At 38.9% G+C, this 18,776-nt stretch overlaps 1 protein-coding gene and 1 long non-coding RNA gene across 8 annotated transcripts in view; one reads left to right on the top strand and one right to left on the bottom strand.

Annotated features, from left to right (window-relative positions):
- Positions 1-18,776, bottom strand: part of CACNA1G (calcium voltage-gated channel subunit alpha1 G) — a 141,689-nt gene that overhangs the window by 7,489 nt on the left and 115,424 nt on the right. For 5 of the 6 annotated variants that reach the window (XM_075177930.1, XM_075177933.1, XM_075177932.1 and 2 more), the window contains one exon: positions 11,546-11,671. The exons of the other annotated variant lie outside the window; for it this stretch is intronic. In XM_075177930.1, coding sequence (XP_075034031.1) covers positions 11,546-11,671 — 126 coding nt within the window. The remainder of the gene's footprint in view (positions 1-11,545; positions 11,672-18,776) is intronic. 6 annotated transcript variants of the gene reach the window in all.
- LOC142095132 (uncharacterized) overlaps positions 1-18,776 on the top strand; it is a 255,687-nt gene that overhangs the window by 170,214 nt on the left and 66,697 nt on the right. The gene's annotated exons all lie outside the window — the stretch shown is intronic.

The raw sequence follows: 18,776 nt of genomic DNA, 5'->3' as shown, positions 1-18,776 counted from the left end.
CGATTTTACATGCGATCGATGTTCTGATCGCTCGGTCCATGGACTGCATACACACTAGCCATGTTTAGCACGATAAAGGAAAGAGCAGACTTCACATTAACAATTTTTACAGCCATGTTGTCGTGAGCAATGACTGTAATTTCATACTCACTGTTGTGGATCGGTCGGCAGTTTATACACACTACACAACGGAAACGAAATTGGAACGAAAATATTAAACGGTACGACCAACCAAATGAGGCGACAATTGTCCATTTGGGCAGACTTTTGACCATCGTGTCACTACACACACTAACCCGACTTTTGAACGAGCGGTCGTATGTCGGCTGATTTAGCCGATTATTGGTTGAAAACTGTGTAGTGTGTACCCAGCTTTAGCCATAGTCTGAGTTTCATATCACATGACCAAGACTAGAACACATAAGGGGGAATTCAATTGGCTGCGATGTTCCAAGGAACATCGCGGCTAAGTATGTTAACCGTTTATACGGTAAAAATATCTGCTCATTTTTGTTCATTTTGCATCTCTATGGTGCGTGCACAAAAATGAGGGATATTTCTGTGTAAAAAAATCCGTGCCAGGTGTCTCGTGGCTGTTCCGAAGACACCTTGTGCGGATTATTTTAGAATTGAATCTCCCCTGTATTGTCAGACTTCCAATAATCTCTCTATCAATTATTTGTTATTAGGACCCTAGAGTAATAATGTGCCAAGAATACGGATCACCATCATACAACACCTTATGTGTAAACATTACTCAGAATCGCATGTACAGGACGGATGAAGAAACTATAAACTGGCGCTCTGTAGCCTGTAGAGCAAATGCCATGTACCAGCCTCACTTAGTACCTAATATTGCTAAAACATAAACTTTACTGAGGAACTCTTGCTGGTATATTTACCGTAACAAGACTGAGGCATTGAGGTATTACTATTGTTTATTTATACAGCGCCGATGATATTACGCAGCGCCGTAGAGAGTATGTACTCACTCACATCAGTCCCTTCCCATTAGAGCTTACAGTCTAAATTCCCTAAGACAAACACACACCTTTTTTTGCAGAAACCAATTAACCTATTAGTGCTGTGGGAGGAAAACGAAGCACCCGGAGGAAACCCACACAAACACGGGGAGAACATAAAAACTCCACACAGATACGGCCATGGTCGGAATCAAATCCATGACCCCAGCGCTATGAGGTAGCAATGCTAACCACTGTGCCACCAACATTTGAAACTCTCATTTACTATTATCTACAGCTGGCAAATAATAAAAGGTATAATATGGGTATGTTATGCTGTGTGCAGAAATAGTGTTGATTAAAACTATATTAAATAGGCTGATTATCTGCTTATGTGACGACACCAGCTTACAATGCAGTAAATTAAAATAGGAAATCATACTAATGGGATAGATGTCTATTCACTTTACCTATGGCTAATGTTAAGAATGAAGATGCTCACAAAGAAACATAAATATATTGTATAGAATTTCTTTCCAAGCAAATTACTGAGTAATTAGATGAATTCAAATGATAGACAAAAACCCCCCAGAACGCATGGAGGACAGTTCACCGCTAAGCTTCTATCTATAGAACATTGTAGTCATTCATTTCAGTTCTTGGGCTTACTATCAACAACTAATAAAAAGAGATCTAAATACAAACGATGGAAAGTCTCACCCAAAGCAAATAAAAACCCTTTGAAATAAGGCTGATGGTTCTTCATGCTTGTTATTAAAAGAACAATGATTCTATTTCATCCTTCAACACACAGGAGAAAGACTATACAGTTACTTGTCAGGCTGAAACCTAGGAATAAGAGTTATTTTATGCTGCATTATTATGCAATTCAAATTCTAAATATAAAGACTTTCTTACTGGTCTTTCATATTTAAGTGACTTAAGTGGTTAAACCCATAGTTGATGATTGACTGGATAACAACTTGTGAAGCTTGACCCTACAGATGATCTCTTGCTCTGGGTCCTCAGTTAAGTGGCAATCCTTTCTTAAAAGTGTAACTCTATCTGGGACCCCCTCCGGATGAGTCTTGTTGGGAGGAGGTCAGAGAGGGGATTGCCAAGAGCTCAATATCCACACTTATTAAAGAAACTGCATACAAGCTGTACTATAGGTGGTACTATACCCCAAATAGGCTGTCTAGAATGTTTCCCACTGCTACTCCGAGCTGTTGGTGGGAATGTGGTCAGAGAGGCACGATGCTACATATATGGTGGACCTGCCCCCGTATAATCCCTTATTAGAACATGGTCCTGGCACTCATTAACTCCGTATCTGAACAGCAGATCACTAAGGATCGCTGGTCGTTCCTTCTCTCTCGCCCTATTCCTGATGAGAGCGCCCCTTCCAATAAGCTGATATCCAACATACTGGCTGCTGCCAAATCCCTAATAGCTAAACACTGGAAAGATCCTAACCCTCCCTCTATGCAGGAATTACGGAACTACATCTGGCATATCGCAAGCATGGAGAGTATTACATGCTACCATTACGATAAATCCTACAACTTTGACAAGGTTTGGGCCCCGTGGTATCTCCAGCAAAGCCGTAGCTGTTTACCCCCTTTGGCTCTCTCGTCCTCCAATGGTACATAAACTCTGGGCCGGATCCTCCAGGTTGGTCATCGTGCGCCATGGGTAAGAGATCCATATGTCTTGCCGTCAACTTTTTATTTTCTTATTTATCTCATAGGTTGTTAATCTCTAGATATGTTGCTTATAATCTCCTTTGTAATAGATATGGTGATATACGTGCCTGTCCTTCCCAACCCCCCCCCAGCCCCCTACCCCTCCTTATCCCTCTTTGTTTCCTGTCTCTTTCCCTCCCCTTCCTTCTACTATAAAAATTTTATATAAGATGAGACATCTTGTTGTCTTAAAACAGTTGATTTTTACTTGTTGTTTGCTTTTCCATGCTGTTTCCTCTTGTAACAAATAAAAGAGCTAAAAAAAAAAAAAAGTGTAACTCTGCTCAAAACGTAAGCTGCCTAGTTAAAATTACACGGTTACAGTTGTTGCTTCGGACAAAAAGGTCAAAATAGCAACAACATTGTATTTTTGGGTTGTTAACAACTGATTTCCAGCAGAAGTTCCATTTCAAGTACCAGGAGTTACCCCCAAATAATTTTTGCTTTGTGTTACCCTTTAAGAACGATCTAGGGGTGCATGTATGCCACAATCCAAGATGGCCGCTTAACCTGAAAGCTCCGATTACCGCACCCACAATTCTGACCTCGGTGAACATTCTAGACACACTTTTGTCATAAATTTTGTTTGGGACGTTTGGGACTGGTGCATAATTACATTACACAACGCTGTAAGTAAATGGCTATCATAGTTCTACTAAATCTATCTAAGTAGAGGCAGCGGAGGTCTCAGCCATAGTGGAAAGGGTAACTCGAAGAATTAGGAGGCATTGATTGGTTTGCATCTTAATCTAGGCAACATGGTATTGGGTTTGCAGTGCAAATTCCATGAGTTTACAGAAAATCTAGACAATCAATCCAGAAGAAATGATCTTAAGATGAAATATATCTCGGTGATTATTCCTTATTTAGACAAATACGTCTTGACTTGTTTCTGGAATATGTTCCTGACTTTGAACATTTATAAATATTAATGGATAGAGCCCATTGGACCCCCCACCTCAAACTGGAGAGCAATGACTCTCCAAGGGATGTTGAAGTTTGGTGTCATGGTTATGGCTTCAAGGAGCCTGTTTTGGGAGCTGCAAGATACCATAGAATTGAAATTTCGGGAGTAAAGTCCCAGATCTTTGCAGATTTCCTTACGATTACCCTCCAGTACTGCTGGAGGCTGAGGGTGGGTAAGTGTGTATGTATGTGATCATGAATCTTTTTGGTTTTTGAGACTATAATAAGTGGCCTCCTTTCTGTCTTTCCTTTAGCAAAAAGGTTCTGAGTGAGGAAATACCAAGTGGCACAATGCCCTTGAAGTTAATTAACATAGTTGACATTGTAGTTTTCGTGTTGTGCTATGCTACCATATACACCTCTGTGATGATCATTTCCATCATAGCAATCAGACTTAGCTTTGTTAATCACTCAAAAGCAAACAGTATTCTATACATGCTTGATGGGGACCAGATCTTGAGACTGGGAACACCATGACATATGGATAATATATGGATAATATAAGTGCCCATGAAACCATTGTGCAACCACACGTGGTCTGTGGATGGGGCATTGTCATCCTGGACGACATCCCTACTGTCAGGAAAGAAATGCTGCAACATGAGTTGAATAGGACAACTCAGTACCATTAAGTAGCAATTGCTATGACAAATATTAGGTAAATCATGGATGAAATAGTTAGACCTTGTTGGTTACTGGAGAACATCACATTCTACTAAGAGATAATGCTCCATTGTCTCTCCAGTACATTTAATGTATTCTAGGATTGTCATTTCCCAAATTCTGAATAGGCTCACTATATATTTAAAACGACTATTAGAGACGTTATCATATCTAAAGTTGTTTTCACTAAAAAGGGTTAGAATAAGCATTTTGATTTATTGTCACAAAACTGCAATCACGTTGACTCATCAAAGCTCGGGCTCCGAACAGGTCATGAAATAATTGTGAACTGAGGGGATCTTAAACGGGAAACTTTAGGAAAGCACCATTGGAGGATTCAGAACTTCCATTGGAGGACTCATGATTCACTTGTAGCAAGAAAACCGATATATGTATGCTATATAGTCCTGATTAGGAGTCCTGACAAGCCCTTAATACAGTATATGCCCCTTATTATAATCAAGTTGACCTTTCCTTTGCTCTATATGACGTTGGTGTTATCTGCCAGATTTACACCAAGATTTTTTCCTTCTTGCAGAACAGTGATCTTCTACGGCCATCCCCTGAATTTAGAAAGAATATAAAGGATAAGTGAAGAAGATATTTTGAGTTTAATGAAAGACCCCAAATCAAAACCCGGGTCTGGATAAATTCTGTTTACTAGATGGTAAAAAGCCACCTCCTGAGCTTCTGGAAGCCCATATAGTGCTGACTTGTAAGAAAGGGAAGCACAAGAGCAGGGGGCAAATGTATCAAGCTGAGAGTTTCTGGCGGGTTTGAAAAGTGGAGATGTTGCCTATAGCAACCAATCAGATTCTAGCTGTCATTTTGTAGAATGTACTAAATAAATGATAACTAAAATCTGATTGGTTGCTATAGGCAAAATCTCCACTTTTCAAACCCGCCAGAAACTCGCAGCTTGATAAATTTACCCCCAAGTGGGGATAAATCTGGCCTGACATGCACAAGATAGTAGACTTATTTTGATGGACAGCCGCACAGAACTCATTATATCTTTAATTTGTACTGTGAAACACCCGCTCAATCAATGTCTCATATATAATTCGATATATTATCTTCATATATGTGGCAGGAGAAGCACCCAAAGAGAGTAAATCACAAATACAGAATATAGAAGGAACAATTCCCTTATAGCAGGGGCACTCTTAGGTTCCCTGTGCTTATTATTAAAATATATTCAATACTTTATTTCATTGTTTAAAAACATTTCCGCGTAGTCTTATAGGTCTCTTAAGCAAAATATTAAACTATAGCAGGAAAAATGTGAAAAAAAGTGTTGAGACGTGGATTAAAAGTTGTGTCTATTACACAATGCCAAAAAGACCCTGTTAGTGTTGTGTAATAGACATTGGATAGATTTGGTTGCTTATCAGGATTTAGAATTGCCATGTATAAACCACAGGCCATAAAGCTGGTTTCATCTTTAAAATCTTGGAGATCCCTTGGAGTACTTGCGGATAAAGGTGGTGAGCAATTCGGGTGACCAATACAAATATAATTGCTGCAGCTTCAGTTATAGAATCAGCTTAAAACTCAGAATTCTCATATGACCCAGATTTTTTTTGGTAACCCCAAGTTTCCCTGAGGACCAATTATGGGCAGAGTATTCATTTGGAAAAAGAAGGGTGTATTTTTTGGGAGATCTTTTACATCAGGGGAATTCAATAGCCTTATCCACCCTACAGGACCACTTCTTTTCCACTGACGTTGGGACATATCCTTGTTCTTAATTGTTACATTTTCCTGCCTTTAGCTCTTCATTAAAGCCCATTTAGTGACCACACATTTAGAGAAGTGGTGTACTTTATCTACTTCATTTACTGCATTGAAAGGATTGATAACCACTTTAACTGAGACATTCAATACTTAAAAAATACATATTAAATGGTTATGTGCCCCAGTGGGAGTAAAAGTAGAAGTCAATTGTGGTGGGGCAAAATTTGGAATTGTCCTTTTCTGTTATAATCAATATAGCGTTGGTATTTGACACCTCATTGTTTGCATGCAATGCCTACTTCTTCTTCTCATTATGTTCTATAGGTTGTTTTGAAAGAGGAACATATTTTTATTCGTGGTCACTGTCCATGATGAGCACAAGATTTCTGGATTCAGGATCAATTCATAATTAAAGGTCTTTTAGGTTTTTAAATGCCAGAAAACCCAGTGATATTCCCGCTAGGTGACCCGATCCAATCCTTCACTAAGTGCACTTGGAAACGTAACCGCGGAAGCGCGTTGTCTTAAGGCATAATACTGGAAAAGGGGAAATACCGAGACATACCCTGACTGCTTAACAAAGAAGGCTTCATCTATTCCATGGAGAAAGTATCAAACGACATGTCACATCTGGGGGTAAATGTATCAAGCTGAGAGTTTTCTGGCGGGTTTGAAAAACCAATCAGATTCTAGCTATTATTTATTTAGTACATTCTACAACATGAAAGCTAGAATCTGATTGGTTGCTATAGGCAACATCTCCACTTTTCAAACACGCCGGATAACTCTCAGCTTGATACATTTACCCCCTGAGATCTGTTGGAAACATACTCAATTTGATAATGGATGCTGTTATGATACGTTGGATTTCATTTCCTGACATAACCTAATGAGTAAACTTTCTTACTGTCCTTTTTTATTATAAAATAGATAGTTTCCATCTCTGGGAGGAAGAGAAAATTTGCTTCCTTGCTGTCTTCCCCAAGCTTTTTTTTTGCTCCCACCTGTCTGAGCACAATGCAATATAAATATAATTTGCAAAACGTAAAGGTCGTCGCTCCTTTATCCTCCCTGTGGATGAAACGTATAAATTAGAGGTACTAATAGGCCGTGTCGTGAACACTGGTGATGACGCTGGGGCTGATTTATTAAGGAAAGTTAAGCAAAAAATTGAGTAAGTTTTCTTGCTCAAGTTTTCTGGACAAAACCATGTTGCAGTGCAAGGGGTGAAAATTAGTTTATTATTTTGCACATAAGGAAAATACTGCCTGTTTATTCATGTAGCACACAAATACTTGATAGCTTATTTGTACACTGAAATGTAAAGTTGATCTAGGCAATGTCCTACGTCAAATATAAATCTGCCATCACATTTTATATTTACCTCCCCCTCCAATGCAACATGGTTTTGCCTTATTTACTTACTTTTGCTGAACTTTCCTTAATGAATCAAGCCCAGTGTCTCTTACCCTGAAACAATATATCATCCGGTCCACTGCTGTATAGACACTTGCGGTCACATGTACATGCTTATTCACATGAAGCCGTGCACTACTGGTGAAATCTCTCCCACATGTACAAAATTCATGAATATCTGGCACTAATCTACCCCTAATCTATTATAGCTATCATCCATCGATAAAGTCCAGTTTCCTCATCTACCTCTCCCAACTTATTTCCTGCCCATTTCTTTATTCATCTACATTGTTAATTAGAAATTAATAACATCTAAGACATGTAGATTGCTTGTATTAACTATGTGATTAACTAAATATTAATTTCTTCCTTTGAACTTACTAATATATAATTGGTGATTTATGAGACATACTGCAAAAATGGGGTCTCTTTGGTGCAAAGGGGTAGGAAAATGGAGGCATTGCCCATAGCAACCAATCAGATTCCAGCTACCATTCATCTTGTACATTCTAGAAAATGATAGATGGAATCTGATTGGCTGCTATGGGCAATAGCTCCATTATTCCTTTTAGAAGCTTTAGAAAACCTACTTCAAAATGTGCACAGACACATTCTGGATTTTTGCCAGGAATCTGTATCTGAGGAGAGAATCATCTTTTCTTATTAAGCTAAGTCGCTGTGCCCCACTTATACAGTGGTTTGGAAAATGTTGGCAATAATGACTAGAAATATTCCTGGATGTCACAAAGATCTTTAAATGACACAGTCAGCAGAAAATCACAACTTTTTATATAAGTTGTTAGATATGAGAAGAAAAGAGAAGAGAAAAGAAGAAAAGAAAAGAACAGAACTTTTTTTTTAGAAGTGAACCTTTCACATGAGGCACGGCCTCTACTACCAAAATAAAAAAAAGGGAGCTTATCTGATATCTCTGGGCAGCTCTCTGGTCAGGGGAATAGTCATCCTTTACAATTTATTAAAAAGTCACTAGTCATGTATGCATAATAAACATATAACACACGCAAACGTATACCTCCATAGCACATAGTAAGTTTACATTCATATTGCATTATTACTTTTATTTTTATTGTGGTTTTGATGATACTATTAAAACTATGAGGCCTATTTAACATTATTTGCATTTCCATTAAGTAACATCTGTCATCGCCGCTATTTGCAGAGATGACAGATGACTTAATGGACCAATTTACCACTACAGCCATATGGGGACAGCGCATCCCATAAGAGGCTGTCCTGGTGATGACCGTAGCTCATTAACACTTCTTTCACAGCTTGTTTATTGCGCGTGATCATAGTACAACCTGCCGGGATGTTGTAGTCTATAGATGCTATTGATCCTGAAATGGCATTTTGGCTCTAGCTACAAAAACCTGTTTTATTTGGAGCTTGATAAAATGCTCCAGACTGCAGACCCCATTGACAATTATGGGGACTGCTGTATACTATGTTAGTTTGTGTTAGGCTTAAATAGACCCTGTATCTAAAGTTGCCGAAACCAGATTGTTCCACGTGGCTTTGTGTTTGATAAATAGGCCTCTATGTGTTTTCCTAATATTTTATGTTTTAGTGTAAAACGTATTTGCTTGTCAAACGCGTGCTGTGCACACATATTGCATATTAGTCCAACCAGATTGCATTGGGATAAGTTTAGTGGGTCTATATGATGACGACAGGAAAGGACATTTTAATGTTGACATTGTACATTGCTCCTTGTAATGGGCAGGGCCGTTTCTAGCGTCCTTAGCAATGCAGGAGGTGTTGCTTCTAGCAAATGGCACACTATGGCCAATTACAGCTCCAGGAGCACGGGACCTGACAATTCATAATTGTATTATTAAACCTTACATTTGCTGAATTTGCATCCTGTCATTTCAATCGTAAAGAGATAGATATGATCTCTATAGTGGCAAATTGTGGATTAGGGACATGTTTTGGTTTTTAGCATTTGAGCAAAAATGTGCACTAGCCTATGCTAACCCTAGCCTTTAGGGTAATAAGATTATGGCCTATGAGAAAAAAAGCTACTGGACATTGTCAAAACATTAGGAGCTAAAAATTGCTGCACTTTGAAAACGTACTCTCTTAGTTGGATAATGTATGGTCCGGCCACTACAATACAGGTATAAGAAAAGTAGCTGGAACAAGAGGCATGGTCAAATAACTGGTAAAATTATGGCATGGTGTCTACATGCTGCTGATTAGGAAACAAAAAGACTTAGATCAATAGATTATCTGCTAAGACTTCCCACGTATGTTACCTGCTATATTTATAGTTATCACCTGTCATATACTTGCCCTTGATCCATGCTGTGCCTGTCCCGACTTTTAAGAATGTGAATATTTGTGGACATTTATATGGTATTTTGGTACCATATTACATTGTGTCTTACAGTTGTAATATCTTCCCCAGTATCTTCTTTTCATGATTTTTTTGTATACCCCATTGTCCATTCCCAATTTTAATTTGTTCTAGTTAAATAATAAACTATTATCAGATATACAGAATGCTAAATCCGATAACAAAAATCAAACAGGAACTATTTGTAATCTCTCAAGATCTCAATTCCTTAGATACACATTACTGTTACTACTGTCTGACTATAGAAGATAAAAGGCCCTATGAAATGAGCTGTTTACATTACAATTATTACATGTTAGAGAACCAATGGGCATGAAATATGAAACATCTAGGAAGATATAAATCTAGACATATGATTGGATGACAGGAATAAACATCTGCATGTAAAATTAATAATGAAGAATACTAAGTACTGACCTAGCTAGGCTACACTATTTCTAAAGCAGTTTATTGTAGCAACCTGAACGACACAAAAAAAATCAACTGAAAAGCAGCAATAACACAAGTAATACTTTCTTTAAAATATGAACCGATGACCTATTAATAATCTTATCACATGTTCACTGCTGTTGCTTGTAAACGCTGTGCTAACCCCCACACAATGTCACTTGTTACTTGCATTTCATTTATTAATAATCCTTCCTTAAATATTCTTTAATGTACTCTTAATATGCCAAAATGGGCTTGATGCTGGAAAAAGCAGTTATCTCAGAAATGTCAAATGGGACTCCAGAATTTTAATAAAAAAAAACAAAAAAAAAACTCACAGACTGTGCAATAAATGTATACTAACGCCAAAAAAGGTGGAAACTATCCTAAACATTAGGGCTCACTTACTAACATTAAGGGGGGGAATCCAATTGTTGGCGATGTGCACGGATATCGCTCCGCAGATATTGCTGACAATTACGGTAGAGGAAAAATGAGCGGAAATTTCTGTCAAAATCTCCAACGCGAAGAGTCTCTGGAATGTTCCTGAGACGCTTCTGATTCTAATTGAACTCCCCCCCCCCCTAAGTGCTACATTTCCACTTAAGCAGAGTGCAGACACTTTCATTATTTCACTTGCACTAGACAGACAAGCTAATTACTGATTGGTTACTGTGGTTCAGTGCCTAGTCACAAATGAAATATTATAAAATATTAGCAAATGTTCCCTGGTAAGTGAATTTAGTCAATATAGGAGAATTCTGACAACTTGCACAATACATATTAGTGAAGTGAGCCTGGGGACAAACATAATGGGTAGATTTATTAAAACTTCTAAAAAGGGAAAGTGGAGGTGCTGCCCATAGCAACTAATCAAATTCTAGCTATCATTTCCTAGAATGTACTGGATAAATGATAGGTAGAATCTGATTGGTTGCTGTGGGCAAAACCTCCATTTTTCCTTTTAGAACCTTTAGTAAATCTATGGAACTCTGAGCTTGACTGCTACTGTCTTATCCTCAACTAAGTAAAGGTATAGCTCTGTTCCTGATCTCAGCCATGGTGAGAGGACTGTAAAGACACAATGTACCACACCATTGGCATACTGAGGTACCTCTAGGTGCAATTGTAAAGGAAATTATTTTTCCTCACAAAGTCGCTTAATTATTTTTTTTTTTAGAAAATTGTAACCAATTGTTAGTCAAAATCTGAATTATATATATATTAAAAATAAAAAATATGAATACTTTTGATTCGAGAACACTAAATACGATGTCATCTGGCAGTGAGTCGTCCGTTAGGGCTAAGGACCAGGACTTTTCGGACAGAATATCTGAAGTCAGGGATAATCCTTCCATCTCCGCTAGTGGAATCTAAATGAGGGAAAATGTCCAAGAATAAGAAAAGAGCAAATGCAAAACAAAACGTCACCTAATTGTCTCCTACAGGTACAAATCTCATCCTATGACACATACTCATGTATGAGGAGCATGTGTCACCCAAAAATAAAACAGTGGTGACAAACACACAAGGTTTAGCTGTTGGAACACTTTCTAGTGTCACCTAAAGTTACTAACATTTGATTGAACAATTGAATTCCCCAGAATGCTTTGCTGCTGGACAGATGCATATAAGCGTGTCTCCTCAGTGATGAAAAGTCAAAGCAGACGCAGTGTGCTAGTCTCCATGTTGACAAGTTCACTGCCCCAAGCAATAATGTCATATTTGTGCATTTAATATATATCTGGAGTGTGAGGATGGATAGCAAAGATTGCATTTTATAGACAGAATAAATGAAAGTGAACTGTATAAATAATGAAATATAGGGACACATCCAGGACAAAACATTTCCATGGACAAACCCACACTGTGCCTTGATAATGGGACAGTTAATAGCTATTGTTTCGCCTATTTGTAACGGATATTATTTTACACAAAGATCAACAGGTTTACAGTCCCAGTTTTTTAATATTTAACCCCAAAAATGTCCCTGCTTTTAAATTGACCTGTACTACTCTTTTTGCTTCGGTTGTTGGTTGTATGTAGTCCTGTCAGATTTATGTATTAAGGATGATTATTTCCAAAGCTATATAATTATAGTTATATGATATAGGGAAGCACGGTGGCTTAGTGGTTAGCACTTCTGCCTCACAGCGCTGATGTCATGAGTTCAATTCCTGACCATGGCCTTATCTGTGAGGAGTTTGGATGTTCTCCCTGTGTTTGCATGGGTTTCCTCCGGGTGCTCCGGTTTCCTCCCACACTCCAAAAACATACTAGTAAGTTAATTGGCTGCTATCAAAATCAACCCTAGTCTCACTCTTTCTGTCTGTGGGTGTGTTAGGGAATTTAGACTGTAAGCTCCAATGGGGCAGGGACTGATGTGAATGAGTTCTCTGTACAGCGCTGCAGAATCAGTGGCGCTACATAAATAAATTAAGATGATGATAACAGATTAAATCTCGGTGGTTAGGTGTAGCGCTCTTATGTAGTGTGTCCTGCACATAACGTGTACAAAATCATCTGTCCAGCAGCAGGGTCCCTGGAAATGTTTCCAACATTGGCAGGTTTGTATTTTCTGTCTTTGTGATGAGAATAACTTTTAGATTTGGTGGTTAAAATATGAACTCGTTTTATTCTTAGGGGGGAATTTAATTAGCCGCAAAGTGTCTCGCGGGCATTCCGCAGACAAATTGCGGCGGATATTTTTGCAGAAATATCCGCTCGTTTTCACTCGCGTCCCATAGAGGTGCAAGGAAAAATTAGCAGATATTTTTATTGTAGTAACGGTAACACTCCGCAGCCGCGGCGTACTGAGGAATATCGCAGCTAACTAAATTCCCCCTTAATCTAATCGAGTACGTTATTATTGTATTTATTAAACACATATCTTTGTTGGCATCTCGCATACATAATCCATCAATAGGGCTTATTTGTAAAGCAGACTTGTGTCTTTTCGGATGAAATGACAGAAGATGGGGAAACAGCTCCAACTACATAAGCCATTACTTCTAATGAATGCTGTGGTAGGTTCGTATGATCATGAAATGGATTATAATTCTACAACCCTGTATGTTTAATCTCTACATACAGGGACATAGATTTACATACTGTCAAGGGAGGACTGTCAATTTGAGTAAGAGAGACCCTGGTCCCTTTGGGTCATTCTTGAATTTACAGCTAACTTTGAGGCTTCCTTTAGTACAACATTACAACACTAATCAGTGACCGCTGATTGGTTATAGTTGGTCTCCTATTGCCCGAAGAAGAAATAACATATTTGCCAACTGTCTCTAATTTCCAAAGACAGTCCCAAGTTTTATAGATTTTTCACAGAAACGACTGTCTAAACAAACACTGTTCTGCCAATTAGTTATTCTTATAAATATTCACTTTATAAAATAATCTGTTGATGGCTGAACCGTGGGGAAACCTCATAATATAATCACCTTTACAGCCTGTATCTTAGACCTAACATTCTGCAAATCACGGAGAACTATTTTCGTTTTAATAGAGACTATGGAATCAGTAATTTGGTCACTTCCATTCTCATTGCTTCAGACTTTTTAACACTGAAAAAAATTGCAAAAAGTTTCACAGTGGATCATCACACAGAATTCTGCGCCCGCCTGCTAATTGAAGTTGAACTCTTTTTACAATAAGTTGGATCCAATAGCATTGATTTTTGGGGCTGACCTGTTGGTTCCTCAGTTATACATTAACTTTTGGTGCTTATACAGTGCATGTGTTAATGTATTGTGGGGACTGTATTTGTTCCTGAATTGCTCTCTTTTGCTTATTGAGAAGCGAAACAGTATTCTAAATGAATGTGTCACATGCTCAATGTCCTCTAGATGTCTCTTATCTCCTCTAGCTATTTTTCTAAGAGTTGCTAGAAGAGTTACAAGTGTATGTATTTATTTATTTTATTTTTTTATGATTTTAATTTGTTGATATACAATAATGTACTTGAAATTAAATACGTTTGTTATACTTTTTAACTCACAGAATGTTCCTTTTCTACTGTCTATCCATCAACAGATTATTTTATAGAATAAGTTTCGTGAATATTTCTAAGAACAAAGAATCGGCACAACAGTGCTTGTTTTTAGACGCATCCATTGATTGGTGGTTGCATTTTCCGCCATTTAAACGTTTCTCCGTTTTTTGGTGTTCTGCATGTGGAGGTGTATAGACAGCAGGGAGCCCCAACCCTTACTAAATACTTAATTACTCTAACTACATAAACAGTCTCCACACTATTTAGTGCCTGTTTCATCCACCAACCCCTTATTTTGTAGTTGTCCCTAGGAATTTTTGTTCCAACTGTAATTCTTATTTTTCTATTTTCTGCTTGTTATAGTCAAGTGTTTCTCTGCGTTATTATTCCCTAGGCTTTAGAAGGTAACATTTATTGCAAAAAAATAAACTATTTTCACATTCGAAATTCATAGCAAGATGGGAAATGTATTGCATAAGATCAAATAGACAGTATAGAGCGTTACTGGCACTATCTCCGCAACAAAGTGACCCTGGAAAATATTGTCCAATGTTGATAACCATGAAATAGGTAAGGTGATGATTACACAGGAAGGCATGGGGTGAAGATGTACCTATCAGGACAAACGTTGGCAACTCTCCTCTAATCGCTCTACATACGGTTGGCAGAACAAGTTAAACAATTGGTAACCAATTTAACAATTGGTTAAACAGTAAATGAGGTTGTACTTAGTGCACAATATGCTATAAGAAGGGGTTGGGTACCTTATCACGATGCTCCAAAGGCCGACATAGAAGAGCCTGACATGATTAGACCAAAGGTCTGATGCACGACAGTTTGGTAATAGTGACAGCTTGAAAAGGAGACTTGGAACAGTTCCGAGGAATGAACATCCTGGCCTCCTACAATGACGTCAATTTCAAGTCTCCTTTTCAAGCTGTCTGTCATGGTCGTCTGTATTTCTTGATCCGATTCGGGACCCTTGGGGCTAGCTGGAGCAGGACTAAAACAGAACCTAGAAGCCTGGATGATCTTCCTGCTCATGTTCTTGCTGAATGTAGAATATAGCAGGGGAATGAGCAGCTTGGAAATGCTGACAGGAACAGAGCACTTGGAACCTGGAGCCAAGAACTATCTTCTGGAGAGAAGTGTGTTTCTCTGGCAATGAACAGATCACAGCAGCAGGTTTAAATAGGGTGTCCCAAACAACTATTGGCTATACAGTTCATGTGATCACAGCTACTGAATCTGGTTGGTCTGGAATGATCACCTGACTGCATCCAAGATGGCCGCACCCATGCAGCAGAACAAACAGTATGTGTTTGTTTACAAACGGAGATGTGGAGGATGGGAATGCTGCAGATGACCAGAAGGGACACAGGTAGCCGTGATATGACAGCGGAGGATGAGGTAAGTGCGGCTAAGATCCCGATGTGTGACACTATTACCACACTGTCAGGCATCACACGTTCGGTCTAATCGTGTCGGTGTTTGGAGCATCGTGATAATGACTACCACCGATAAGAAGCACATGTGGTAATAGCTAATTTACGAAAAAGTATTTAATCTCCCTCATACTATTAATAATCCAGTAACATAGTGTAGTTCATGGGACTTTCAATATCCAAAACATAAATGTACTCTGCCTATGTAGCATTAATAGATGAAGAATGGAACATTAAATGGTTAAACAAAAACAACAGAGTTACGGAATCACTGCATCATGTTGCAAACAGGGTTCTAGGAAAACTGCCTTTTACAATCGTACACAATTCTATACAGTTTTGCCTTAGTTCATTTTGCTCAAATCTTTCTTTGTTCTATCTGCTACATACATATCATAATAAAAGGACATGTGGCTTAAAATAAAATATTATAATGATACATCACTCAAGTACAGAGGTTGGCTGGGCCAGGGAAGCATCTGCCCCCAGACTGGTACAATTTGTGGCCTGGCTACCTGCTGTCACAAGTTTCATAGCCACAGCTGGGCGAGTATCCTCTACCTGCCTCACTGCTGTCAGCTACGGTAATGAACGGTACTGCCGCACAGTTACTGGGTACGCTGTCTTAGTCTAAATCGGGCCCTGTTTCCATAGATGCATAAACCTTCCCAGCAGCAAACTGTAAAATCAAATTATTCAAATGTTTGCAAATATGATATTGCAGCAAGAGAAAGGTCTGGCTCTGTGGCAGAACTGCTCCTACAGGGGGTGATTACAGGGCTTAGAGGGCAGGAAACCCAATGCACCCTCCTTCCATGGTGGTAGTGCCAGACCTGCTATCATCTCTTATCAGCTCACAGCATGGTCCAGAAGAGCAGGGTGGGGTCTGCTTCACATTTAGCTTGAAATAAATGGCAATGATCTATCATGGTTTATTAATGTCTGTTTTACTACTTTATTATTTGTTGTCTATTTGATTACTTTATTCCGCTGTCCTGTTTTATGGCATTATTTGATGTCTAGAATTTACATTGATGCAGGTTAAAGTTACTGTATATGATCTCTGCTTAGTTGTGATAAATTCAGTGGAATGTATATAGTAGCCATGAGAGAATTTCATGTCTGGAGATCTATTGATAAATAATGGCCTAAACGCCTTACTATCATTGGGTAAAGTGTTTCTAAGTGCCCCCCCGAAAATCACTCCTGTCTGCTAGACCTATTGTTATGCCATATCTCTACAGGCGATGAGCAGCTTAGTACATTGTATTTGTCTCATTATCTGCTCTCTGCTATTGTCAGACCTTCTGGTTTGGAAATGCCCGCAGTGATGCAATACCTAATTCCCAAAGACACCTTACACACCTGCTACCTTAGAGCACGTGCCATTGGGAATGTAGGACATATGATGTCTGTGGTTTTTTGGGGTATTTTTTGAAAGAGGGGGTGGTATAGGAAATACGTTGCTGGTTCTTTTCATTGCAGTTTTGAAAGTGGAACACAATGACATGTCCTACACATACTAGGATTTTTTTTACACATTTCCAACTTTGGTCCAGGTACTACAGCACCACCCACCATGTTTACAGTCATAGTTTATTATGAAAAGCAGAGGTTTCTTGCTGAGGTTTCTAGTTATGAATGATCGGCTACTGAACCTCTGCTGAAGCCACAAAGGGTCCACGCCGCATGAAATTTACACTAGTATTGATGTAGAATTGTTTGAATATTCAGTCAGCCGATACATAGACAGCAACGGTTCATTACGCTATTAGACTAGACATAATAATACAATCTTGTAATGAAGTCTGCGTCATGACATAGGAGCCTGTGACATCCAGTAGACAGCTGCTCGGTTTGAAGCCCTGTCAGTCTCTCAGCCCCTGAATAACGAATAACAACGTAAAATTCATTTTTCTTCTTGAGCCTATATCTCCAAATTCACTTCCTATCCTCAGATGAAAGAAATCTTGGGAATTGTTAGTTGCAGTGATTGATGGCCAGGTCCTGATCTCCAGGTTCCATATTTGCATGAAACATGATCATGGTCTCTCATAAGTCTAATGCAGGACCTCTAATGCCTATTCTCATTCAAAGCGACCCCTGAACCTACACATCAATGGAGGTGATCACTGATTTAACAGTTTCCAAAAGCTTTCCTTTTATTTGGTTGTAGTAGATTATTTTCTTTTTCAGAAAGTCCTATTTTATCCGGCATTCCCGTCTCTTCCCTCCTTGCCAACATCTTCATAAAGGAAGTTTTTTTGCTTGCATGTCCTCTAACTGAAAATTGTCTTAGATCGCAGGGTATAACCATTCTTTCAAGCCTAACTGAAGGTGTCCAGTGGCCACCCTATAAAATTGGTATAGTAGTATAACAAACCTGTCCTTGCTTTTCTGTCACCTCCGGTGCTATGTCCTATTTGTCTTCCTTCCATACACGGTCATCTGAAAGCGCAATTTGTCGCACTCTTTCATATCACAGATTATATAGGTGACCCCTCTGACAAGATAAAGGATGGCTGTGACATGAGGTGTTTTCTGCAGACTATTCTCTTGTGCCTGATCATTTATACTGCTTTAGGTCTGTCTGACCTTCTGATACTGACCAGACTATGGACTATGAATCCACTAGTCTAGTGAGGCTAGTTCTGTGGCCAGCAAAGCCCAACACACCTCAAGACAAGCCATGGTTCCCATTAGACTCTCCTCACATTCAGGACAAGTCATTTTGTTTACATACCACTGAATGCCTATATTTATTATTATTATTATCCTTTATTTGTTAGGCGCCACAAGAGTTCCGCAGCGCGGTACAATGCACAGACAATAGACAGTACAGGGTAAAACATTACTGAGCAGTAAACAAAAATACCAAGGGTTCAGAAGCTCCAAGCATGCTAATGCAGACAAGACGGAGCAGAAGAGTAGGTGAGGACACAGGAGGGAAGAGGGTCCTGCTCAAATGAGCTTACATCCTAAGGGAGGGTGAACAAAACTCAGGTACAAAAAGGGGCCAGTTGATGTAAAGGA

The sequence above is a fragment of the Mixophyes fleayi genome, chromosome 6 (genome assembly GCF_038048845.1).
Source record: "Mixophyes fleayi isolate aMixFle1 chromosome 6, aMixFle1.hap1, whole genome shotgun sequence".
In the NCBI taxonomy this organism is placed as follows: Eukaryota; Metazoa; Chordata; class Amphibia; order Anura; family Limnodynastidae; genus Mixophyes; species Mixophyes fleayi.
The sequence above is the reverse complement of the archived record's forward strand: the minus strand, read 5'-3'. Positions and strand labels throughout refer to the sequence as shown.